Source organism: Corvus moneduloides, chromosome 9 (assembly GCF_009650955.1).
Source record: "Corvus moneduloides isolate bCorMon1 chromosome 9, bCorMon1.pri, whole genome shotgun sequence".
NCBI lineage: Eukaryota > Metazoa > Chordata > Aves > Passeriformes > Corvidae > Corvus > Corvus moneduloides.
Window position 1 is genome coordinate 1,113,455 of NC_045484.1, and position 26,652 is coordinate 1,140,106.

Genomic DNA, 26,652 nt, shown 5'->3' on the forward strand with positions numbered 1-26,652 from the left:
GTCCAGTTACTCAGGCTCCAGTCCAGTCCTTCCAGAGCAGCAGTTTATCCTGGGAAGCATTTACAGAGTCTCAGTATCACAGAGAAATCAGCTTACAGCAGTGACTGCCACTGTGTTAGTGATGTGAGATCCCCAGCCGTGCCAAGCCACCCACGCAGCTGTCAGCAGGTAAAATAATGTCAGGGGAAGAAAGGAGTTTGTCAATTAAGTTGAGAAAATCTGAAATATTTTCACTCTTGTTTTTAATACCAACTGCCTACAAACGTGATTCTCCACTAGCACATCTTCCTCAGGGTTTTTTTTTTTTTGTTTTGGTAGTGTTTGCACTTCATTGTGCCAAATCATTCATTTAGCTTTTCAGAAAATTACTATTTTCTTCCTAACAATCCAGTCACTTAATCATCACATTTGACATGTTTAACAGCATATATTTCACTGCTCCTAGATATTGACAGAATTTATGCACAAAATGCAGATTTGCTATGTCAGAATGTAACTGTATCTCAGCTTTAAGACTGTCCTGGGAAAACAATCTTCCCCAACTTTATAACATTTCACAGAAAATATACACAAGCAGCCTTACATTTGCACCGACCATATGAAGATAAATCTTTGGCAAGGGCCTCCTGTGTGGGAAGTCCGCTCTCCACCATTCAGCTCTCCGGAAAAAGTACCCAGCTCCGCTGCACAGAGCTTCAGCAATTTCCCTGAGCATGTTGTTTAATAAATACTAGCAGCCAATTAAAAAAGTAAAAAAGCAATACCACAGAAAACCCCAAATGCACCATTGCCAAGCAGCTGGAAGGAGGAGAATCTGGCTCTGATGTTACAAATTCATGTTTAATGCTTGCCTGCTCTCTGAGAGCTGTCTAGTGCTTGAGTAAAGGCACTATAACACGTAAAACTTGAGTTCATAGCTTATATTGCAAAGAAGGATGAACTGCACTCTCCCATGACTGAACTGCTCCATTCTAAATGGGTTTTGGACCAAACAAACTTACCAACTTCTCATTTTTTAGATTTTTTTACCAAGAAATAGAGGGAAAAAGGGGAAAGAAGAGAGTTAAAAAAGAAAAAAAAACCAAAACCAAAATGCCACATGACCACCAACATTCGTGATAAACCCTGAACGTTTATTCACCACGCTTGGGTTTTCAATCAAGTCCTCTCTTTTAATTGAAAAAATCAGCAGGCAAAGCAAATACCACTTCTGAGAAGATCCCAGTTCAAGCCATCAAATGAACTTTAACCTGTAGAAAAGTGAATCAAATTGCACCCTGTATCCTGCCCAGAGAAACCAGAAGGAATAGGGAGGGTCAGGGATCCTCGATTTAGCAGTCTAGCTCCCCTCAGCTCTTTTCCCATTTAAAACTAGACCGATGCTCAGTGCATTGGAACAGCTCATGGAGGAGTAATCAATATATAAAGCAGAAATGAACACAAAAGTTTTCCAATTGACCCAACTTGACATGTAGTTAAATAGCACAGAAGATGAAAGATTTTTCCTTCCCTTTAAATTAGAGACTTCTCAAAATATTAAGTTTTGTTTATGCAAGGCTAAGTAATTAATGACCTAACATCCCCTTCCCATCTCCTATCACCAAGATGCATCTGTTTCCCCCCCCCCGCAACATTTCCTGCAGGTGGATATGACTTTTCCTCAGCTCAGCGCAGATCAGTGCACCTGACTTACTCGACCTCTTAATATTTAGTGCTAATTAATGTTTACAAGTTACACAGAGGAGGAATGAAACAGCACCTTAGAAATTGTTGCATTTGGGATTAGGGTGACTCGAAGAGCCAGGCTTAGAGTTGGCATGGCTGGAAGCCAGAGATCCCTTGCTGAGCCCGAACTGGAGCTCCTGAGAGCAACGCTGCCACGTGTGCCTCTCCCGAGCCTGGAGCTGGCAGAGCCTACCAGTGACCACACTGCAAGCTCACCTGTCCCAGATACATCAGGATATGCTGTTTCCACTATCACTATGCTGAGACTGAAGTGCCTCTGAACAAGCTAAATGGTGACAACAGAGCATTTAAATGCCACAGAGGACCTCATTTCCCTCACCTGAATTTCGGTGCCAAGGCAGGCTGCACCTGCTGTCCCTGCCCCACGATTCCAAGCTCAACCTGTTGTTACAGCCACAGCTGTGGCGAGGCAGCCTGACTCGGCTCTGCTTTTGCCATGGTCTAGTTCCTGATGGCAGGTACTGAAAACTCTTCAAGATGCACAGCAATTTCCACCTGAATATGAGGAAGAACTTCTTTACTGTGCAGTGACCACACACTGGAAGAGATTGTCCAGAGAGGTTGGGGAGTCTCCCTCACTGGAGATATCCCAGACCTGTCTGGATGCAATCCCTGCTCTGTGCTCTGGGATGACCCTGCTTGACCAGGAAGGTGGGACCAGATGACCGGCTGTGCTCCCTTCCAACGTGACCCATTCAGTGATTCCTGCCCTCTAATTCCCTGGCAAAACCGCTACAGTTTCTCTGCTGATACAAACTCCCCACGTGAAAGCCTCCTGGTTTCATTTTTCCATGCTGTTCCTGTGATCTGCATGAGAAGCTGCTACAGCCCTGTCAACTGAGCAGAGCAGAGAGAGATAATATAAATTTATGAGATGCTGGGCTTTGGATGGATGCCAGGAAATGTTCGCAAGAAAATCCCATTTCAATACATCGCGAATAAACCTGCAGAACGGCGATGCCAGGTTTTAATTTCACTAGCAATCTTTTGTTGTTGTTGTTGATGACCAAACACAGCCCATGCCAAGTTTCAAGGGCCATAAAAATGTACATTTAGGAGCCAGCCAGGCACACGCAGAGGCTGAGCCCACACACAGCTGCGAGCCAGGCCAGCCAGCCAAGGGTTTTAGCAACATGCACTGGTGCAAATAAATAAATAATTAATTAAATAAATAAATGAATAAATGAATGGCCTGGAGGTAAACGCTCCGGCAACTGCTCTGCAGCACGGAAAGGCCTGGCAGCAAAATGACCTGTGTGCAGTGAGTGAGCTCAGAAATTTGCAGAGATTTCGGGATTTCTGAGAGGAAGGCAAGCCCCTGGCCCCAGCCTGTGGCACAGCTGCCCCCACAGGGGCGGCTCCTCCGCGGCCTTAATGCGGAGCTGTGAAGCCCCTGGCACGCGCAGGGAGCTCCGGCCGGCAGGAAACCCTCTGCAGCCACACATCACCAACCTGAGCCCCTGAGGAAAGACAGCTGCACTGGCCTACCTCACTGGCAACCTGTGCAACTCCACAAACAAATCTGTATGTTTATATAAATATATGGACGTTGACTACATAGAGCAAGAAGCACTTATGCCCAGTGTGACATCCATTTCATCACCATTACAGGTTGGGCTTAGTACCCTCAGAAATATCACGCACAAGCTTCTCATTTCAGTGTTTAATAGCCTTGTGTTTCAGCAGGCAGAATTAACTTCCCATCACCCCTCTTCATTCCCAACTGAAGCGTTTGGGATTTTTGTGGAGAGAGTGGGGGAAAAAATCATTGCTGCTGCAATCTTAAAGCAAGGGTTTTACCAGCAAAACATAGTTTTATTGCTAGATGGGATCGTTTTGCTCATCAAACCAACTGCAGCTTAAACTACTAAGAGAGGAAATACAGTTATACTATATAGGCAACTTAATGGATAAACATCCCAAAAATGGTCTAGGAAACTATGCCCAAACAGCAGGTGCATTTATTAGAACTTTCCAGCCTTTATTTTTGTATAACTAGAAAGTAACACATCCTCACTGCAGACTGCTGCAAAAATAAGACCTACCAGCTCTCCACCAAGGATGTTAGGAGCAGGGTTTGTAATTTCATTCTGTATATTTTTTAATTAGTTGCTGTAACTGTTATTTTATTCCTCTTTTTTAATGTATGATTTATTTATTATCTTATTTTATCCTTTTTTAGAGTGAATAAACTATATCAACAACTCCTCCACACAACACTAGTTTTGCAAATAAATTTTTAAATGTAAATATATTTTAAAAGCTTCTCAAGCACTGGAAATCCCATGGTAAAGCCAACTAGCAGCAAAAGATAACCACCAGCTAATTGACAACAATCTTCAAAATCACTGGAGAGTGTACGCTTACAGTGTATATAAATAAAGAACTTTAGCAACATGCATAATGAAATCCTTGCATTTACCATCTAAACACCAGCAGTAAAAGAAATTCTCTGTCTGCTGTGAGGACCTTGCAGACTGAATCCAACCTTGAACCCAAAACTGCCCAGTGCACCACTAAACCACGTCCCTAGACAGCATTAAAGCATTAGCCACGGACACGGGCACTGAGAGCTGGGCACACAACAAAACACAAGGAAGAATTTACAGATCCAGAATTATTTTAGGCTCTGAATTTAGGTAGGGAAATTCCTCGAGCAGGATGAGAACTATCCTAACACTCACCTTGCAGCCCCATCAGAATGTTGTGTTAATATCAGCAAATTAAAGTGCAACGGCTGACAACAAATCAGTGACATCTGGAATTAAAGATTAAACCTTCATCTAAATGGAGAAATAAACTCCAGAGAGGAAAGATGAAACATCCTGGTATCTCCAAATGCCAAAAGCCTGAAATTAAAACACTTAGGAGAAGCATGGAAAAAGGGTCTGTGCAAAATTCCAGGTGCTGCAGCACTACTACACCCTGCATAGAGAAAGCAGTGAAAGAAACAACCAAAAGAGAAGGAAAAAAAAGAGAATGGGGGAGAAAAAAGAGCTTTTTCAAAATGCAAATGACCTTCTAACCAGCAGAGTTCTCTCCCCGCAGGCTGCCTGTCAGGAACAGCCTCGAATCAGTGCAGAAGCCCCACGTCAGGGCCAGTGCTGAAGCGCTGGAATGAAGATGGACCTTCTGCCAGCCTGGGCCTGCTGCGAGCCCGGCGCCAGGCCTGCAGGAGATCCCGGCGCTGGCAACGGTGTGCAGAGCCGAGGGATGGAGCAAGGTGACCTGCAGGCACCAAAACAGCACAGGGCTCGGGGACAGAAGGGAGCACGCCCTCTTTGACTAAACCTCTGCGTGCCCGCGCTTTAAAGAACACTTACAGATGTCCAGCGGAGGACATGGCTCGTGATACACCGCCTGATCGCCGAGAGGTGAGCCTGTCTGCCCTAACGCTGACTCTGGCCCGGGAATTCAAATGTACGAAAAAAGGCTCTCCCCAAAAGGGAAAGGTACAGAATAATTTCAGCCTTTGAAGGGAGAGGAAGGAGGGAGGATGAGAAAGAAGATCATTTCTCTTTCAGACGCTATTTAAGGAACTAATTTGTGACACGTGCACTCACTTCCTCACTACAGGACAAAACAAAGAAGTGGACATCATGAAAAAGGATTTGCACCAAGCACAAGCCATTGCATCCCAGGCAGGGTCCCCAGCCACCAAAGCCATCCTGAGGATGGAGCCCTGTCCTCCAGCAAGCCATGCACAAGCACTTCATCTCTTTTGTGCCTTTTCATTCATTATTATGGTGCCAGAGATCACTTCTGTTTCAAGTTCCAAAATGACTGGTTTTGCTTCATTAGGTGTGAACACCAGGTGACCAGAACGGCCTCTCTCTGAGGTCAATCCTTCCCAAATGGAGCACAGTCCCATTTGTAAGTCTGTGCAAGCAGCACTTCCAGTAGACAGCCACTGTTCAGCAATCTCTTTAAAAAAATATATATTCTCAACTATTTTCATTACAAATAAATTTAACCAAAAGATTTAACAGAACCATGAAAAAACCAAAGGAAGCAAACACCCCCAGAACTGCATGCTCTTGCTTAGAGCAAAATCCTCTCAAGTTGACATTTCTGAAATGCCTTTTTTTGTTGTTGTTTTCTCACTTCATCGGTAAAAGGGAAAATGAGCTGATATTTGCTATTTTTACCTAAACCACACTAGCACTGTTAGTAAACCGTGCTCCATCCTCACCAAGCAGCATGGAACTGCTGTGAACAATAAAGTCTGACTCTGAAATTGTACCTTGAAGTCTCAAGCCAACCTGCCAACAAGTCCAGAATATTTGCTCTAAATATAAAACACAAAGGCACTCTGGGTTTTATAAAGACACAAGCAACTACCAGAGTTAGACTAAATTAATGAGCATGTGTATTCCAATTCCAACAGACAGGACAGCACCTGTCTGGCTTCACTTAGGAACTTGTTATAATCTCTGCCTTATAAAAAGGTTTTTACGCATATGTAACACTCATATACCAGTGAGACATAAAATCAGGATGTAATCAAATCTCCACAGTTTTATGTACAAATCCCTCGGGACTTCAAGCTGCAAAACCGAACGTGAATAATTGCATCTATTTTCTAATAAAGACCATGTGCTCTGGGCCACGAGTACACAAGTTTTCAAGAGCTCTGCATAATATTTTCGGAGGTATTTTTACTTCAAATAAGCAATCCAGTTAAGCAGAGATAAACACGCACACACATCAGTGTGACCTTGTTTAAACAACACACCAACCATTGGGATAAATCTGGTTGCCAAATCTAAATATAGAACTTCAGGAAAAAACAATGGAGTTTGAGTAGAAGAGGCCTTCTCCTATTTACTGTTTACCTAATTATCCAAACGAATGTGCAGTTTGGCCTCTCTCTCCTTTTCGAGCAGCATGACCACTTTCCCACTGGGAGCCAGGAGAGCTCTGGCTGTTACTGGAATCACAGCGTGATCCGGCACATTTGATGCTCCGAGTGCACTTGGTGCAATTTCAAAGCTTGTCTCACGGTTTGGGTATGTGCACACTCTGCTTCCCCCAGACAGCCCCATGCCTGACACAAGGCAGATAGGCACTGCAGGACTGAGTCACTGCTACAGAAACAGGCTTTTTAAAAAAAAAAAAAAAAAAAAAAGAATTTTTTTTCATATGAAGGCACGGGGGGAGGAAGAAAAATCCCATTCAAAACCCACTCTAAGTTTCCAACTTTGGGTGCCCAAGCAGGAAACGAAGGGAGGAGGGAGCACGGGGCAAAAAGAGGAGGAGAAAGTTCTTCTATTCAGGGTTATATTTTTAGACTATTATTATTTTATTTTGTCACTGTGCTACAGACGCTAGACCTGTGTGAATTAATGCAGCATTATCCTTTCTAATTTTTGCTAAGTCCAGGCTGCAGTCTTACACCTAATCTCCTTACGTGGGACACGGCAGGGCACTCGCTCCCCCTGCCCTGCTGTGGCTCCTATCTTTCCACCACACATTCCTGCCTGCAGCACACATCCAGCCATGTATTCCCTCTCCTCTTTCCCAAAGCACGTAAAAAACCTAGGAGAATTCCCCCCTTTTGTGTTTGGAAACAGAATCTACGCACTGAGGGCACCGAACCTGAAATGCTGATCTGTTGTGAGGCACACCAAGATCACGGGATTTATAACCACAACGTATGGGAAGGAACACCGCCAAAATGCTTTTCCTTCTTGCTAAAAATACTCACATCTTAAAGTGTCTTTGCCCTCCTTGATCTATGGATATTTATAAGCCAAATTTTGCTGGGCAGGCTGAGGCTAGAGGAGAGAAATCTGTACCCTCTACTCCCTGCTCTATTTTAATCCGTAACAGTTATGCATCCCATTTATTCTTATTGTTTCAAGGCAAGTTCGTTTTAACTTGTATTTTTTTTTAACAAGTTGCTCTCCCCAGCTGTCATTATAAGGGTTATTGTCAAACTATTTTTTTATTTCCTTTCTCCATGTTTGCACAGCACAGGCCCAACCCATTTGTGACTTCCCTCCCTAGATGCAAGTTGCCACGCATAGATCAATTACACAGAAATACAATGACTTACAGTAAAGAAATCATTTGGGAAAAAACAAACATATGGACCTCAACTTATTTATAAATATCTTCAAAAAAGAGCCTGGAAACATTCCATCCCAGGCTGGTGGTGCTCAAGGCAGAAGTGATGGGGAGTGGCAAGGGAAGAGGCAGACAGACAAGGATTTTATTTTTTGTCTTATTAAAGTTTTGTTTTCTTCTTTCCAGAAAAAACAAGAAAGGCCAGGAAATCCTCAGAATTTGGCATTCCCAACACCACCTCATTAGATGAACACAAGGTCCTCGCTTCCTGTTCCCTCCTCACTTCACAGCCAGCAAGGACGGAGCAGGACAACGCCAACATCAGGAATGCTACAAACAGAGAAAAAGCCCTGTAAGTCAACCCTGTGCAAAATTGGAGTTACTCTGTTTACTTCTATTCCATACTAATGCATCCAGGTTTTTTTTAACTAGGAAAACCCAGGTCAGGTCTTAGAGTCACTAAAGCTCCTCCTACACTTCTCATCTGTGGACCAAAAACTAACTGGCCAAGCCACCTGCAAAATAGTCTCTTCTCTGACCATCAGCAGCCAGAAGAATTTTGGGGTAACGATGGTTAAACAGGAAGGAAGGATGAAAGGAAGAGATCCCCAAGCTCAGAACAACTCTCTCCTTGCTTGCAAGCCTGATGTAGGGGAAAGGAGGGGACACAGGGACCCAGTTAGTGCTTCTCCTGCTCACACCAGGCACGGAGAAGTAGGAAAGGTGATGGAACACACAGAAAAATGTCCTTTCCAACCAATGCCATGGGCTCTGGCTTTGGAGCAGCTGGGTCCTCCTGCATCCCAATCAGAGTGCCAGGCACAAACAGCTTTAGACTAAAAGGTGCTGCTGCTCGGGATTGACACACAGTTTTGAGACCCATGAGAAGCTGCTGTGGTTTTACCACCGTGCAGCTGGCGTGACGTCCAGCAACAGGGGCCAAACTCACCACCCTGTACAAACACACCTTTAGGGACAACTGAAACCAAAACAAAACCAAGTTCTTCCTGTCTGAAAAGCTGTCAAGCATATCAAGTCCTTCTTTTACCTTCTCAACTGTCTAGAAAAGTGACAGAAGAAAACTGAATATTACTCTGCAATAAACTGTAAAAGAAGACAAAAAAAAAAGGAGGGGGAATAAATCTGAGTTTATCTCCTTATAATATAAACCCCTCAAGGAATATAATTTGCTGCAATTAAATACAAAAAGCCAATCCCCAAGATAAGCCTTAACAAATCACCTTGAGAGTTTAATAAATGTGGTTTGGTCTGGGGGATTTTTCAGTGCATCTGTTAATGCATTTACCTGGCCTGTCAAACATACTTCTGAAGTTCTCACACCAGATGAACACAGGAGCCAGAAGAGAAAGTGGGCAAGACAGTCTGGGACCACTGAGAGAACCATTTCAACAAAGAGGTTTTGAATATTTAATTATTAAACTAGAAAGAAGTCTTGGGTCTCAGCTTGTATTATATAAAACTTCACTGAACTTTTATTTACAAAGAGAGCAGGTTTAGATGAGCTATTGGGAAGGAATTGTTCCCTGTGAGGGTGGGCAGGCCCTGGCACAGGGTGCCCAGAGAAGTTGTGCCTGGCCCTGGATCCCCAGCAGTGTCCAAGGCCAGGTTGGATGGGGCTGGGAGCAGCCTGGGACAGTGGAAGGTGTCCCTGCTCATGGCAGGGGGGTGAGACAAGATGAGCTTTAAGGTCCTTCCAACGCAAACCTTCTGGGATTCTATGATAAATTCATCTACCAGACACAGCAACGTCACCATGGGATGCACATCTGCCATCTAACTTTCGGATTCGGACTCTTACAGATGAGCAAGAAATCACTGATACCAAAGTGCTTGAGAAGAGCTGGTAACGCTACAGATATTTACTGCCCTACAGTAAATATACAGTTGCTTTTACACTTTAAAAAAAATTTAGTTGTTGATATGTAAAATAACCCTTATACAGTCTTCAGATATAAAGAGTTACCTTAACAAGCTCTCTTTTGAGTCTGCATTTCAAGTCTTTCCTTTCTGGATCACTGAAGATTAGGCACAGGCTGTACTTCTGATGCACGGAAGGCATGAGCTCTTCTGTCTCTATTTTCTTTGCTCCCCATCATCCACAGACGATGTTCCCCAAGCAGCTGAGAAGTGGAATGCTCTGTTCCCAGAGCCAGCACCATGAGTCACTGTGTACTCACAAGACAGGGTACGAGATCTCCCAACACTTTCCCCCCAAATCCCAACCGCTCTGCAAACCTTCATAACCTAAATTAAACAGCTTTTGTTATCAAGGGAATAAAAATTCACATTTCCTGCCAAACCACTAAACCACATTTGAAGGGTAGAACGTACACCCAATTTAGCATTTCTTCGTGGTTTAGGTGGAAATTCAGATATGCAGAGACTGACTTTGCAAAGCTGCAATGGTCATCTTGACAGAGGAGGATAACTAAGTCTGTGAAGTCCAGAGAGAATCAACTTGACCTTTACTGGATCTCAGAAGTACAGGCAAAGGCCAGGAAATCCCAAACCCACTGCTCCCACTGGGCTGTTGTACCCTGCAGGAGCCCTGGCTGTGAGCTGCCCTTGTAGGAGCACTTGGTTGTTCTGAGCTCTTCAAAACCTTTCACTTTGGTTCTTCTGGTTTTACAATTCCACAGTTTCAAGTGTCTCATCAAAGGAACCTGTAAGGAAAGGTGGGAGGACACAGACACCTCTTAAACTGCCTTTGTTAACTAATCAGTCTGCAGTGGAATTTGAAGTCTGCAAGAAGTTTTCCAGAAATAGTGCATGATTTATGCAGAGATGATTGCACATCAATTTCTTATTCAGAATCTTTGTCACATTCACTGGGAAAAAAAGTTGAGTTTATTTCTGTCCTTCATTCTTCTACCCTATTGGGTTCTTTCAGTTACTTTTCCCTCTCACTCTCCTCTGCTCTTCCCATGCAACAACTATCAAACACAGCCAATAAATGGATTAAATCACACAAGCTTTCCTGTTGTAGTCACTGTACTTTTCACAGCTGAATAGTCCATATCCATTCCATTCCCATTTACAGGGATTGATCATTGAATTGAACAGGAGAGTTCATCCACCTGCACCTCTGCTTTCAGTCTATTTTTGAAAGTCCTTCTTATAATAGACTAGCCAATGAATCACAGTTCAATAGATTCAATAATGCAAAACATTTCTATTCCAACACCAACTTACATTCTCTCTTTTTGAAGCTGGCAATGAGAGAATATTAAAATAGAAGCTGCAGCTCTTTTATCATTAAGATCTCTAGATTTTGTACTACATAGATATTAAGGGAACTTCTGAATGAACCAGAAGGTGGCAATTTCTGGGTAATCCCACCAAAGCCAGAGAAAGGCAGGGGGAAGGGAAATCACTGCTCTCACATTCTTTTCCTATTATTTAATGCAATACAATTAAATGCAAGGGTTCCTTGTAAAATGACTGAAGCCAATCACCACAAACTACACTAGAGGTTAAATTAGGCAGAGTTTATGCAGCAATACAAAAGAGGATAGTGACACACAACACAGTGCCTTGCTAAAGGATGAATAAATGGGCATTTAAAGCTCAGAAACACAGAGCCAGAAACAAGAGGGGAAACAAGACTGAGAGAGGAAGGGCAAGGGAAGAGAAGGAAGAAACATGTGTTCATTATCTCAAGAGCTTAACTCCAGAGATTCCAGAAGGAGTAAAGAAGCAGCAAAGAGATTCCAGTGCAGCAGCTTCTGACACAGACAGGTCTAATGCTGCCATTACCTCGCCATACACACTTGAGAATTGATGTGCAGCTCTGGAAATCTGACAGGTAGAAAGCTGCAATTTAGCAAGGATAGTTATTTAAAGCACTTACTCAGGAAAAAGCCGAATTTAGCTCAAAGGAGAGCTGGCTGCTGCCTGTGATTGCCCCAGAAAGTACCTGGCCACAGCAAAAGTTTCACACAGGGACTTTTAAAACTTTAAAATCTACAGGCACAAGCAGGAAATTAATGTTTGTATTTTTTCTGGCTAGCCTAATTATAACTTTCAGCCCCAGAGTTACTTCCAGTACTCGCAAAACTCAGTTTAAATTCACTCTTCCTACTACCTAAGCTATCACCTAATTTGTTATCTCCTCTCAGGCCCTACTAAAACTGAAACTGGAAACCGCATTTTCTAAACTAATTCTCTTACTGTTATCTGATAACAACCCTCAGGATTACAAATTTAATCACAATAACAACAGAATACACTGACGAGTGAACCCAAACACTTCCAGTGTTTACACCAGCAGCAATAATTAGTGTTTTGTCATGTCAGAAAGTGACTGCAGATTTACCCACAAGGAAAGTGACTGGAACAATACAAGCAGCTTCCTTGCAGTCCCTTACTGAAGGGGAGATACAGAGATACAAGAAAATAGGAAAAAGGTTACTTTTAATAGAAGGTACCCTCAGAGGCAATACAATTTATTGACAAAGTGATTTATTACTAATCCAACTTTGCTTTTGAGAGGCTAAAATGTTTTCATTATTGCAAAAAAATATTTAAAAGAAAATATATATTAAGTTTCCCAGCAAACAGAAATAGGAGCTTGCTAAAATTTTTTATTTTACGTGGCTCAATTTCCTCTCCCTCCTGCAATTATCTGTCTGCAGAGGAAATAGCACACAACGTTCTGTGCCTGGCTAGGAGGTTCATAAGAACAATGAACATACAAGGTAATACCACGTTATTTTTAAACTGATTTTTTTCTTTCTTGTTTTGTTAGGTTTTTTTTTTAAAGAATATTAAAAGCCTTTCTGCAGACAGGATTCTGACGGCTCCATGAGAGAAGAATGCAGCACTGCTAAATGCAGAACAGATTTATTTAGAATATTGCTGACACCTGTGCTGCAGGACTGCCACTAAACGAGATGCTTTTCCTGGTAAGCCTGTTCTAGAACATGTCCACTTGAACGGGCAGCAGAAATGTCACTGCACTCAGGTGATCAAATCCATCCTGAAACTCCCTTAACCAGGGGTCCTGATACAACAGCTCAGGGGCTACCACCCTTAGCAGCCATACTGCCCTACAGAAAGGTAAAGGTCCCTGATGTCTCATCCTCAGCACTCCAGACAGAAGATATTCCTGATGCTTCAACAGAATTACCCGAGATCCCAGGTGCTGCCTTTATTTACCTGCCAGCAGACAGCAAGGTAAAGATGGTGCAACCGTTAAGGCTTCTGCTTTTCTGCTATTTCAGAGCTTTGATGTGACAACTTGAAAGTTCATTTAACAGCTTCCTGCATCCACTGTCGCCTGGCAGAACCCCCAGGTGATATGGCAGCATCATCTGTGGGGATGCAGCTGAAATAAGGGGTGTCATAGTCAGAAAACAAAGGATACTGCTTAGCTGAGCCCTTCTCATTACGTTTTTGTCGCTTTGCTGTTCTCTAACGTGTTGAGTTTTCCATCCAGTTTGTATTTTTATATTTTATTAGACAAACAGTGTTCAAGAACAACCAGTTTCAGTTGACTTAAATGTCTCTTCAGGTAGGGCATGGCTCGAGCTTATTTCAGTTTATCCCAAATCCAAAGAACAGTTAGCATTTTCTCTGCAGTTGTACACCATCAGACAGACAAATTAAAGAGTATTTAAAAGTAGCAGAGATCTCAGGAGAGGAGAGATAAATCCAAGCAGCATTTGTTAGGCTTGCAAAATGCCATTTGCTGACTTTGACCATGACATTTTATAACCTTTTTATTTTAAATAAAGATCAAAACCTTAGGATGTTCAGTTTCACCACTTCATGAAGTGTTCACAAGTTCTCTGGCATAACCAACCTTAAACATATTTATACATTAATAGGAGTCAATAAAAATATTTCATTATATGAAAACAATACATTCTGTAGAGGTCATTAAAAAACCTACTGCCTCAATGTATGTGGAATATAAATCCTGCTGAAATAGGATGTGACCACATCTGTTCTTATACACAAGTCACCTCTTAGAAGTCCCTTTTAAAGTCTGATGTTTCATGTAGTTCATTAATCCTGAAATCTCTGAAAGCTGCTCTAAGTTGTTGGTGCCTAATCAAATGCATGAATTTGGACCACACAAACCTACGATCACTTTCAGATCTCCTTCAAGTAAGTCTCTCCCTAGCAACTAAGAATGGACAAAAATGTTATTTTTTAATGATATGAGAAGTGTTAAATAAAGAAGAATGGTCATCAAAGACTGCTTACTAAAGACAAAATCAGCCTCTTTTGCAGCAGACTTTTTCTGCCAAGATTACATGTGACAACACAGACTAAACTAAGGTGGAGATCTGTATTTTTGCTGCTACCCACTCCATATACACTGGAAAATAAATACTGTAAGTGTCCTTTGTGCTTCTTTATAATGTTTCCTTCCTGTGCCATTTCTTTTTCCATCTGACTGCTAACTGTGTTCCTTTTATCCATGGACTAGTGTGGAGACCTGGGCAGCAGGCTGGGATTATGGAACTGAGGTCTCAGCACTCAACACCCCCCAAATACAGAAACCAGGCTGGCTTCCCTGGGGCAGAATATTTACACACCTTGTCCAAGTGCTTTTTCAATGGGTACACTTGTTCCAGGATCACATTCCCTTTTTCCCATTCTCCCAGCACCCCCAACTTCCTAACATCCTGCAGGCATTTAGAAAAAACCCGTTTAACACACCTCCCCGCAGTGTAAATAATGAGATTTAAGGAAAAAAACCAAAATAACACAGCTCTCCAGGGGTTCTGAAATCATGCTGAAAGTTATCAAAGCCAAGGCTATTTCATGTTGCCCTACTGGCTCTGTTTCTCTCAACAACAAATTACGCTTTCAAACATTGATGGACTAAAACTTCTCTGAAGAAATGTACACAGGGTATGGACACAAGGCAAATGTGTGCCCTAATCACTTAATATCTGCTAGACTTGCCTATAAAAAAAACACCTCTGCATTAATTCTCAGACTGACTTTAAGTGAAATTTCAACTAGAATAATTCCATTCTCCTTATCCCTGCAGCAAGTAAAAGAGGCCTGGAAGAGACCTGGAGAGGGACTTTTGACAAGGACATGGAGAGACAGGACAAGGGGGAATGGCTTCACACTGACAGAGGAGAGGATCAGATTAGATATCGGGAAGAAATTCTGCCCTGTGAGGGTGGGGAGGCCCTGGCACAGGCTGCCCAGAGAAGCTGTGGCTGCCCCACCCCTGGAAGTGTTCAGGGTCAGGTTGGAGGGGATTTGGAGCAACCTGGTCTAGTGGAAGGTGGGAGGTTGGAATGAGATGAGCTTTAAGGTCCCTCCCAACCAAACCATTCCATGATTCTATGACATTTATTTTCACTCGGCTTCTTTTAGTAAAGACTGGTTAATTTGCCCAAAGTCCTAAGCTATTTATAGAGAGATCAAGGAGATCTGCTCTACAGTTTCCTGTATTTGTCACACCACATCTGTCACAAAGCAATCAAGGAGATTACTCTGTTTCAAGTTATATCTCCATTCTTCTTGAAGGCAGAAATTCAGGGATTCTGAGAAGTCCTGAGTGAGTAAGGAGAGACCAGTGAGTTTGGGCTAGAAGGGAACAGCAACAAGACCCCCTTCCCAGCAAAGGGCAACACAGTACTTGGCACGTCCCGTCCGTAACTTCTCCACGAGAGAAGTGCTTGTGCCTGAAGTGCCCCCTCCACAAACATGCTCTCAGCTGCAGCCCTGGCAGAGATGGGCAGCAGCCAATAACACACACAAAAGCCCTCATTTCCAAAACCAACTTTTCATTAAAATCCACACACTGATAAAATTGGCACTCGGATAAACTTTACCACATGTGGCTCAGGCTGTGTCCTCCTATCCTTATCCCAACCTGGAGCAAAGAAGTTGTCCTGCTTCAGGAGGGCTGTTTCAGTCTTTGATAACTCACCTAATCAGTCCTAATTAGTCAGAGTCATTGAAGAGCCTTCTGCCCTATTAAAGAGTCATTCCCTCAGACATGGCACTGCAGAAATTGTTCCCTGCTGAGGCAGTTTGATATGCCTGCTTTGCAGAGCAGCAGCACGAAGAAAGGTGCTTGCACCAGAAAGACACAAGGCTAATAAAATCAATTCTTGACATTTGAGACAGCCTCTTAAAAACAGTCACCGGGTATGCACATAATCATGCTCCATAATTATACTAATTTGCACAATTAAGAGCTGGATAAACACCATAAATTTAAATGAAAAACCCCAGGCACAGGCTGGTGCTGCTACTGGAATACTTTAAAATCCAAAATACCCGACACTGCTGATGACAATTTCTGTAACCATGCAACACGAGAGCACCTTAACTGAAATCCAGACAGATACCTGCTGCCAAATCAAAAGAACAGGAACAAAGCAATAAAATAGTTTCTTCTACAGCTCATCAGCGTTGTTTTCTTCTCAACCTCATCTTTTGGTGCAGTCACAGCTGACACAACAGTTTAAATGCTCCTGAGATGCCCGCCTCCTGCAAGCTCCCCACTCCCTCCAAAACTTCCAAATTCGACAGACTGGTGCTGCTGTTACAGAGCCAAGCTAAGGCAGAAATCCCAGGGCAGGCTAAGACACAGACTTTAAACACACATTCATCTGGATAGCCATCTTCTCCATGGACAAAGGTTTTGGCATTTTCAGGTTGCCATCTCACACTGGAGACGAAAGATGGGAACAGCAGCAATACTCAACAGCTCTCTGCTCACTACCACATTTCTCCTCCCAGGCACCCAAACTCTTCTGAGCAGTTATCTCTCCCATCAGGCAAGATGTTTCCCGTACTCACCACTCCATGTCTTTGCCTGCATCAGCATCTTCCTCATCAGGCTTGCCATACTGGAATTTTCTGTTGTCTAAACCTGCTCAGGCACAAACCAGGTGGAAGAGGTAAAAAAAGACACCTGCATCTTGTCTATGCCAGCGCCGTGGCTTTTCCTCCAGAGGCTGCAGAGCGACTGGAGGAGCAGGGCTGAACACACACACACACACACACGCGTGCATGCACACGCACAGGAAGCCTGGAACTGAATCAGTGTTAAACGGAGCGACTTCCTTCTTCATGCTCCAGTATCTCGGCCGTAAACAAGCACTGCGGATTCGCTAAGCGAAGCCGAAAAGTCCAGCAGCGAAGGACAAAAGAAGGGAGTGGCTCCAGCAAGGAATAACTATTTTAAATGCACAAACATCTTCCCATCAGATTAAAACTAGCTTTTAAATTAGGCAGATTCTGAAGCCATTGTTGTGACAGGGTAACTCAAGACAAACAGGAGACGCTGCTTCCTCCTCTGGAGAGGTCCCCTGGATTTCCAGGATGAGGCGTCCCATAAGCATTCCAAGTGCCTGGTCAAAAAGTGTGCATGAAAAGTGTTCCAGTCACTCCAGGGATAGAAGGCAAAGAAAGGGGAGGCAGATGCAGAAACAAGCCAAAGAAGTTGTACCAGCAGCTACAGCTGCTGCACCTGGCAGCGCAGGAGCAGTGGAGGAGCAGAGGAGGGACACTGAGATGCTGTGTGGCTCAGAGCATATGGCTTTGGCTACCAACCTGCCCCACAAGGCAGCCCCCAGCTCTCCAGGAACAAGGTGAGCCCGGCAGAAATGAGTGTGCGTGCAGGGATGTGGCAGGAGTCAAACGCATCCTCCCCACAACGTTTCATGCACAGCCTGCTTGTGTTCTGGGAGAGATCTCCACCTCACCACACAAAGCCTCAGGCTCCTTCAGTTTCCAGCGGCTTTCCCCACCATTTGTGGCATTTACCTCACAGCAGCTCCATCTCTGAGCAAACAGAGCACACCACCAGCATGCACCAAACCCTTTTGCACAGATCCAGGGGGCTCTAACGTTTGCTCCCCTGCTGGCAACAAAAGCTCTGTTGATGGAGAAGAGAGCAAGCAGGTCAAGCTGCACTGATCCAAAATGCTCCAAAGGAAGATGATGATTTCTTTGACAACTCCACTGGCTCCCCAGCAGGTCCATGTACTTGGCAGGCAGGATGAGCAAGGGCAAGCAGAGCCCATGAGAGATACAGCAGCAGCCACTTGGGTCCAGCGCTGTGCTCACAGACACCCTACTGCACACTGTGACAAGCTGGGTGGCTCTGGAGCGTGTCCTACCTGGTGTGTGGAGGGAGAGAGACACACACAGACTGCCCATTTGCTCTGTCCAGCAGCAGCTCTCCAAACCTGCATGTCTGCTGCCATCAGGGAAGCCTGCCACATCCCAGCATTCTTGGAAAGAGAGGAGAGGGAAGAAGGACAGGGCAGTCTTGGTCCATCCCCAAGGGTCAGCCAAACAGCGACCATTCTCACCTTGGCTGGGACACAGACACAGCAGCCCTCCTGCTCACAGTAATGCAGTGCTTGGAAAACACAAGTCCAAAGGTGGACTTCCCCCATCCAGCTGGGGCAGGAAAGGCTGAGATTCACGTGGCTTTGCAGCACTGGAGACTCTTCCTGTCTCTGAAAGTACACCAGTTATGGTAGTTCTTGGAGCCTTTGGCAGGCAGTGTCTTTGCTGATAACACTAATGAGATAGGGCCTGACCTCCATAGGGTTTCTCAAACCAAGCCCCACTGTGGCTGGGACAAAAGGCTGAGTGAGGAGAAAGCTGGGAGCTGGGCAATCCTTAGCCTCAAGATGATGAGAAGTGCCTGTCTGGAAGAGCTGCCAGCCTATGCATGTTCAGCCATGCTTTTGTTTATCTTTCTCTCAAAGACCACTTATCTCATAAAAGGCTTTTTAACATCTAAACTAAAACACTGAGAGATCTGCAACTGTTCAAACACCCTTTTTATTACCACCTTGCAAAGCTGGCTACTGAAAGACCACCGTTTTTTGTTATTCTCTTAATAAGGCAACAGCAGATTCTTCTCCCCCTCTTCTTTTCACCCAGTCTTTCAAGAAATTAAATTCTGATTGAAGTAAAGTACAATTAAATTGCTGATATCCCTTAAGGTTAACTGCAAGATCAAGGGGTTGGAGTCAATAAAGAAACAATGCTGCTCTCAAAATGAAAATTCACATGAATCTTTCCAGGTACAGTGGAGAAGTTTCACAACAACCCTCCACATAAGAGAAGTCAGCTGCAGAGAGGAGAGGGAGCACAGGGGAAAGCAGTGTGAAAGCCCAGCGGCCTTTTGCCAAAGGGCTCCTTCTCCTCATTCCACCGTTCAAGCCTGAAAAGCAATGCTTCATTGTGGAAGAACTGCACACAGTTTCAACCTTTCATTTCCATTTCACCAGGAAAACCTTGCTAGCACGCAAGAGTTGCACTGAGAAATTATCCCTCTGTCTTTGTTCCCCTTCTCTAGACCGGGTTTGGGTTGGAAGGGACCTTAAAGCTCATCTCATACCAACCCCTTGCCATGGGCAGGGGCACCTTCCACTAGATGAGGCTGCTCCAGCCTGGCCTTGGACAATTCCAGGGATGGGGCAGCCACAGCTTCTCTGGGCACCCTGTGCCAGGGCCTGCCCACCCTCACAGGGAAGGATTTCTTCCAATATCCCATCTAACCCTGCCCTCTGGCAGTGTGAAGCCATTCTCCCTTGTCCTATCACTGCATGCCCTGGTCAAAACTCCCTCGCAGCTCTCTTGTAGCCCCTTTAGGTGTCAGAAGGTGCTGTAAGGTCACCTTGGCACCTTCTCTACTCCAGGCTGTACAACCCCAACTCTGCCATCCTTTCTTCACAGGAGAGGTGCTCCAGCCTTTTCTTCCCCAGATTATATTCATGGCCATTCTCTGGACTCGCACCAACAGGTCTCCATCTTTCTTATGAGGGAGAGGCTGGTGCAGTCCAACATGCCACCTAACTGCCTCAATACAGTTTTTTATGTACACATCTACCAAAAGACACTCAGAATTTAATTCTTCAAGTGTAATGAAGTCACTGCTAGAGTACGAAACACAAACCATTTCTTTAATACCCATTAGCCAAAGAAGGCTTCACATTAACACCCTCATCTCTGCCAAGTACCAAAATTATTACCACATGAATATTAACAGAGTTCCTTGGCAGGGTGATGTGATTATCACAGGGAATCTCAGGAGACACTGCAGGACACTTTGGATTTGCACCAATGCACAGAGCAACCACTGCAGGCAGCAGAGGCTCCCCAGCCTGGTTACGGAGGGGTTCCATGTAGTAAAAATAACAAGCCCCAGGATGAGACTGCTTGGGAGCAAAGGAGAGAAAACACTGCTGCTCCCAGCACTCTGAGGAATCAGAGCCCTTCGTGCTTCAGAAAGGAAAATGTGAGAGCAGCTCTGCAGCTTCTCAAACCTCATAAGCCAAAGAAAAATGGTCTTGAATGTGTGATCCATTAAAGGTCACACAGAAAGCTGAGTTTGGTCAGTTAACCCCTTGAAGAGCATAGAAATAGACCAACACTAACACAAGAGATGGCTGTAAGGAGAAAGGAGAGCAGCACACAGGCTTCAGACCAGCAATGCTGTGCTCCAACTCTTCCACTTGCTTCCACTTTCAACACCACTTCCCCAGTGTTTGGGGCATTCATTCACCTGTCACACACCAAACTGAACAGAATGTTTTACACTTCACTGGTGAAAAGCCAATTACAGCTCCTCACCTGGTTCCAGAAACACAAGGAATCATGCAACTTCCTGAGCTGAGCCAAGGCTTTCAAACAATCTTCAAAGATTTAAACTTTAGACGAAAGCTTCACCAGCAGCACTTTAAACCTGCGCATCTCCCCTTTGCTTCCCATGTGATCACAGAAAGTTGTAGTAAAAGCTTCTTCCAAGCAGAAATATAAGACTACATGTTATTTTTATTATTACATATAAAACCAGCAATTAGAATTTTTGTCTCAATTACAAATATACTCAAGACCAGAAAAAATATCACCTTGGGTAGGTAGAGTCACAAGGTATAGTTGAAGGTTGGGATCTCATAAATTTATGATACACAATTCTGGACCACGACAAAGAGGGCATTGTGATTTCAGGTCACATTTGTACTAAGGATCCACCAGCTCCTCTAACTTTACAGGCTTTACCAAAAAAGGAAGGACATCCTCTCCCCACCCTTAAACACTGCTCCTTCTACAGACTCTTCAAAAAAGAAGAAAAAAAACCCCCAACAAGCTGACACCCAGCACAGTGACCTGATGTTTTCCATGCATTTGCCCTCCGATAAGCATAAAAATGCCTTCTCTGCTGGGCGTTTTCCCTGTTAACCTTCCTGAGCAAAAACATTAATGCTCGGAAGAAAACGGAACCTAATGCAGTAGGTAATGGTACTAAATATAAGCAGTGAGTCAAATCACTTTGTTTCCCAGGCATGCAGCTCAACAAGTTGTTTCAGAACTGCAAAAATACAGTCTCTGTGCAGGGCTGATCATTCCTCGTTTTTATGGGGTTTTCTAGGGGTTAAGTGATATGTATTATTAGAAGTAGAGTTTCACAGAGCTCTATGAAACAGATGCGGTTCAGCAGTTTTTTACAGCAGCTGTTACTATTAAAAGCCCTCATTACCAGTGACCATCTAACAAAACATTCTTACAACTGGACTAAGAAAGAGGAGGGGCAGAAGAAAGCACACAGGGAGCATCCAGGACACCACTGAGATGCATTTTGGATTGCTCCTGCCAACAAAACCACAGAATTGTAGCATGAGCTGTTCAGGCAGGACAGATTAAACTGGCTTGGATGGCCATGCAATGGGTGAATCTGCTCCCCAACCCCTCCAACTCCAGCAGAAAGGCAGGGTAAGTCCAAAGTGTTCAACCGCCCTTGGAAACCAAGTCTCAAGGCTGGCAAGGCGACAGAAAGGCAGCAGGAGATGCTTCCCACTATGCAAGGGACAGTGGGAGGCTGCTTTTGAAACAGAAAAATACACACTTGTTAAAAAGAAGAGATTTAATATCTAATGGACAAGTCAATGGAGGAAATCAATGATGCATTAATAGCTTCGATCATTCTCAAAGTATTTGCAGAGCCTGCATTCAAAGACTCTCTTTGGGAAAAAAAAAAACCACCAACAAAAAACCTCCCCCAAAACAAACCACAGATCAAAGTATTATTTAAAAAGTTACTAAGTTGTTTATTTACAGTCTAACTCTACAGACACTCACCAGCTCCCTACCTCCCATCCTCAAAAATTGTGTCCAATCTGGAAAAAGCCATCGAACTGAAAAATTCCATGTTTTAAGCCTCTCCAATACCATGCCTCTCTCTGCACATTAACTAGGAATTAAAATAGGCAAGGAAAAGAGCACTGAGACTACATGGGACATCACCATAAATTTGTCTCCAGGGACAGTCTTTATTTGGGAGCAGAAGTGCATTTATTTACTGTGTTTAAATGCCAATAGCAATTCCATGTCTCTGTTTTGCTTTAGCAAAATTGGAAACAGAATGAAGATCATCAGTAACTGCAGGCAGCACTAACACTGCTGTGACTGATAGAACGATCAGGCTTTACAGGCCACAGAGAGCAAGGAGGGGGTGTGGGGAGAGCCACATACCCTTCCAGAAATGTGCTGGTAAAATGGCATATTGTCTTCTTGAATCCAAGACATCAAAACCAAATGTCCCTAATAACTCTTGACAGGACAAAAAAAACACTGTAAAGAAGTCACAAACATGGAGTCACCCTTTTCTGCAGCATGAATGCTCTAAAATGCAGCTCATTATTTTATCCAAGTCTCTGCAAAAATCAAAACTTCCCAGTAGCAGCTCTGCAAGTTCTCTGTACAGGGCTGAGGTTCACCCTCCCCTCAACAATGAAGTTCACCTTGGCTCTGGAGGTCTGAGCATGTGGTGCAGTCCTCACCAAGGTTTCCAAGAGCTGTTTTCTATCAACTTTTTCAAACCTCAGACTCCTTCCCTGAGTCAGGTCTCCCTTTCTTCCCCAGCAACCCACATCCTCTGGAAGAAGTTCCCTTCTCCCTGCAGCTTCTCTTACCCATGTTTGCACAATCCACCGTGAAAAAAAAAGAGAAGGAGAGAAGAGAACAGGGAGATAAGGTCAGGTCCTTTCACAGAGGGATGTGCAAGGTGCAGCGAGTCTAGCTCCCACGTCCTTAGGTGGGAAGGGACCTTAAAGCTCATCTCATTCCACCCTCCTGCCATGGGCAGGGACACCTTCCACCAGATCAGGTCACTCCAAGCTCCATCCAGCCTGGCCTTGGACACTTCCAGGGATGGGACAGCCACAGCTTCTCTGGGCACCCTGTGCCAGGGCCTGCCCACCGTCCCAGGGAAGAATTTCTTCCTAATTCCCAATTTAAATCTACCCTCCTTCAGCAGGAAGCCATTCTCCCTTGTCCCATCAGCAGCTACAGGTGGTGGCAGAACAAGACAGGTAGCCCATGACTGGCTGCAATTGTCTGTTCCACCTCCACACAAAACCTGCAAGGATAAGGCAAAAAATTCCACCAAAATATGAGCTACACAGTGACAAGCATTTCTCACCTCTTACACAACATTCTTCATGAACAAATTAAGTTTGCTGAAGCTCATACAGTATTTTAAAGTGAAACTTTAAATTAAAAAAAGTGAAGTTTTAATTTCTGTCAAAGGGTTTTGATAAGGAAGAATTTGTAGACTGTTCTCTCTTCTCCCACTGTTCTCCCTCCCTTGGGACACAGGAAATTTTCTGCATAAACGTGCAAGCAAAGACATACTAAAGCCTGCTTTTGAGCTGCAATCTGAGCCAGACCAAAAAAAAAAAAAAAAAAAAAAAAAAAAAAGACAAGGAGCTAAATTCAGTAGATGGGAAATCTGAACCAAAAGATGAAAAAGAACTGCACACACGATGCCATTGCCAGTAAGGGGTAAAGCCTTTGTGGCTGACACACCGCAGCGAGTGCCAGCCTGGCAGATCTCAGCCACAAGGAGCCTCCAGCGGCGTAATTGCCTCCCTTGACTGTTGAGTGAATAACCCAGCACCCAGACAAACAGGGAATTCATTGGAGATTGAACAAGAAACAGCCAGTGGCTCATTCTGCAGGTTAATGTGCTTTTAAATGAAATGAACTGTAAAGAGATTACAGCTTCCTAATCAAACCCCACGTTTTAAAGATGAAAGGCAAGAAAAGACAGGAAGTCAGGGAGACTGAGGATGGGAAGCTAAAATAAGATGAGGTATCTACAACAGATTAAATGGGACAAAACCAGAAGAAATACGTACTTGGGTTAGTCTTTACGTACTCTCCTGGGTCCTCACACAGGACTTTGCAGTCCTTCACCCAGTGTGAGCAAAGCTGGGAATGCACATGGCGTTCCTCTAGAAAAATAGTTCTGGGCTGCATAGAAGAGACAAGTGCATTGCTATAAGCCCGTGTTCAGCACAGGCAGGAGATGCTGTTTGCACCTGCAGAACATCCATCTCACTTCTGATCACTGTTACCACAGCACTGTTCCCAGTTCTTGCCACCAGCTCTGCTGGAAGGTGAGATAAACGATTTTCTTGTCAGCACCAGTGCAAAGAAAAACACATCAGATCTCAGCCTCCCCTGCACCTCTTGTTTCAGAGATGGATTTCTAGCCAAAAGATGCTAACGAGACAAAAGAACAAGTGTCTCCTCACACAGCTCACTTGCTGGTGCACCGCAGAAAGAGTACATAATTCATTAGCATGCTAATAAATTTCCCATTTTATTGTAGGATAGTGCCAAGTTAAAAGAACAAAATACTGCTATTGCTCTGTTAGAGAACAATCTTATCTCTGTAAGTAACAGAACATACAGTTAACTGACAGTAATTGCAGCTTTGGCTACTCTGCAAGATACAAGAGACTCAGAGGTATCCATTTCCCTCATTCTCAATCACCCCCTGATGATATCAAATTTATTCATTGCAGCTCTATCGATAATTCTTGAAGTCTGAAATAGGTTTATTGTGGGTGCCAATATGATAAGAGAAGGATGCAGATATTAATCTTTAACTAAAGGCTTTCTTAACCAAGAAGGTCAGCCAACCAAAATGACCACTTTAAAAACCAACCAACAACCCCACCACCTTTCTCTAGGACAGGACAATGTGTCTTCCTCTCACCTATTAAAAATAGTGTTTGAAATATTAAAGTACTCCCTTAAGTCTTAAGGCTAAGTACTAAAAATGCAAGAGGTATACAAACCCTTTTGCCTCCCTAGCTTGTCACCTCTGCAGGGAACTGCAGCTTTGAGACAGTTCATGGCCACCAAACAAGCTTGGCCCCTCCAAAAGGGAGGAGTCCTACTTCCCATGCACCCCTGTCAGCTGCCCCAAGTCACTCCTCGGTACTGAAGCATTCCTCTACCTTCCATTCCTCAGTAACAAGGCCCACTGAGCTCTGGAGTAGAGGGGATTTTTTTCTGAAAGAATTCTGGTGGCAGTGAGAGGTCATACTGCTGTCAGTGAGAGGTGATACTGCTTTAGGAATGTTATGAAACCTCTCCAGCACAAAATAAACAGAACCAACTGTTCTGTCTGTGGACTTGTGCGAGAGGACAGTGCAGAGCCACCCTCCACCTGGAGTGATCCTCCCAGCAGGAATTTATAATCTTAGAGGCCAGACTGCTTAGGTCCTGCTGGATAACTGCAGAAGAAATTTGCTGGTCTCTGCCTTTCTCCTCCTGGAATCTCCCTTCTCTCCCACCACAGACCAGACACGCTTAATGGCTGTGACGGCATATGAGGCTGTGCTTTTGCTGTTGGCAGACAGCTGCCAGAAACCTACTCTTAATCCCTCATCTTGGGCACGTTGGTAAGGAAAACAGAAGAGTTCAGAACCACAGGAGAATCTTGTAATTTGCTCTCTGAAATAACCCTGAAAGCCCACTGCAATCCACGTGCAAAGGAATGTGTTTTCCCTCACAAAACCTCAAGCGAGCATTTCAGCCCCATGCCATCGTGGGAATCAAAACTGACCCTTATGGTAACTCGTGGATTTACACACTGGCTGTGTGAAAGTCTGAATAGGCAGTCTAGTGAAGCAATTGTTTTTCCTTTAGCAGAACAGACAGGCAGTTGTTTTCAATTGTTTTGCACAACTCTTCCTCATGGCCCTTGTATCTTAGAGTAGATGAGAGGGGAAAAAAAAAAGGCTACAAGATATTATAGCCCAAAAAAGCAAATCACATCTTCGCACCAGACTCCAGGTGTGTTGCTAAATGGTACTTTGTGAATTTTCCCTCCTGTGTGCTGGTAGTCCTGGGCTTTGTTTGAACTACAGTTAGAGGCTACCAAGCAGCAAAAAACTCCACTAACCTTCCTCTCTCTCCTTGTCTTCAAATGTTTGTCTGGAGAGGGGGAAAGCACGAAGCAGGGGCAGCATTTATGAGATGCCGATTTTACTGCAGAAAGTAGGAATACCTTTAAGCATAAGCACCAGTTGCCTTGTTTATTGGAGCAGAGTTGACCCAACCACTCCTTGCTTTCTCATGAGCAAGACTGTGAGTCACCAGGCGGCTGGAGAACGTCAGCTGAGTGTTATGCCAAAGCTGCTCAAGTTTTTCTAAGAGGGGGGTAAGTCAGACATTTGACAGGCTGCTGGACTGCAACCAGTGCAAGCAATAGGCAGAAAAAAATTTAGTTCCCAAGAGAGAAGCCCTCCCCACCGGCATAAAATAGCTCTGGGATACCATTTTTGTGCAAGGCAAAAGGCACTCCGGACCCCCAGGGCATGGTTTCACATGCTAACTCACCACTGGCATGTCAATAACCACCTAGAATAACCAGTGCAAAATGGTTTTATGTAAATGACTGCTTGAAGGGAGCAGGGCTAGGGTGAGTGATGCCCACAAGTCCTCTTGTGCTTTTACTCTCCTGAATGAAAGTACAAACTTGGAGTTTGAGTGAGGGGACAGTAGAGACTGTCC

At 44.1% G+C, this 26,652-nt stretch overlaps 1 protein-coding gene across 4 annotated transcripts in view; it reads right to left on the reverse strand.

The window, feature by feature from the left end:
• RASAL2 (RAS protein activator like 2) overlaps positions 1 to 26,652 on the reverse strand; it is a 163,836-nt gene that overhangs the window by 108,611 nt on the left and 28,573 nt on the right. Inside the window, exon 1 of one of the 4 annotated variants that reach the window (XM_032117486.1) lies at positions 16,618 to 16,790. The exons of the other annotated variants lie outside the window; for them this stretch is intronic. Coding sequence (XP_031973377.1) covers positions 16,618 to 16,666 — 49 coding nt within the window. The 5' untranslated portion in view covers positions 16,667 to 16,790. Of the gene's footprint in view, positions 1 to 16,617; positions 16,791 to 26,652 lie in introns of those variants that run through there. 4 annotated transcript variants of the gene reach the window in all.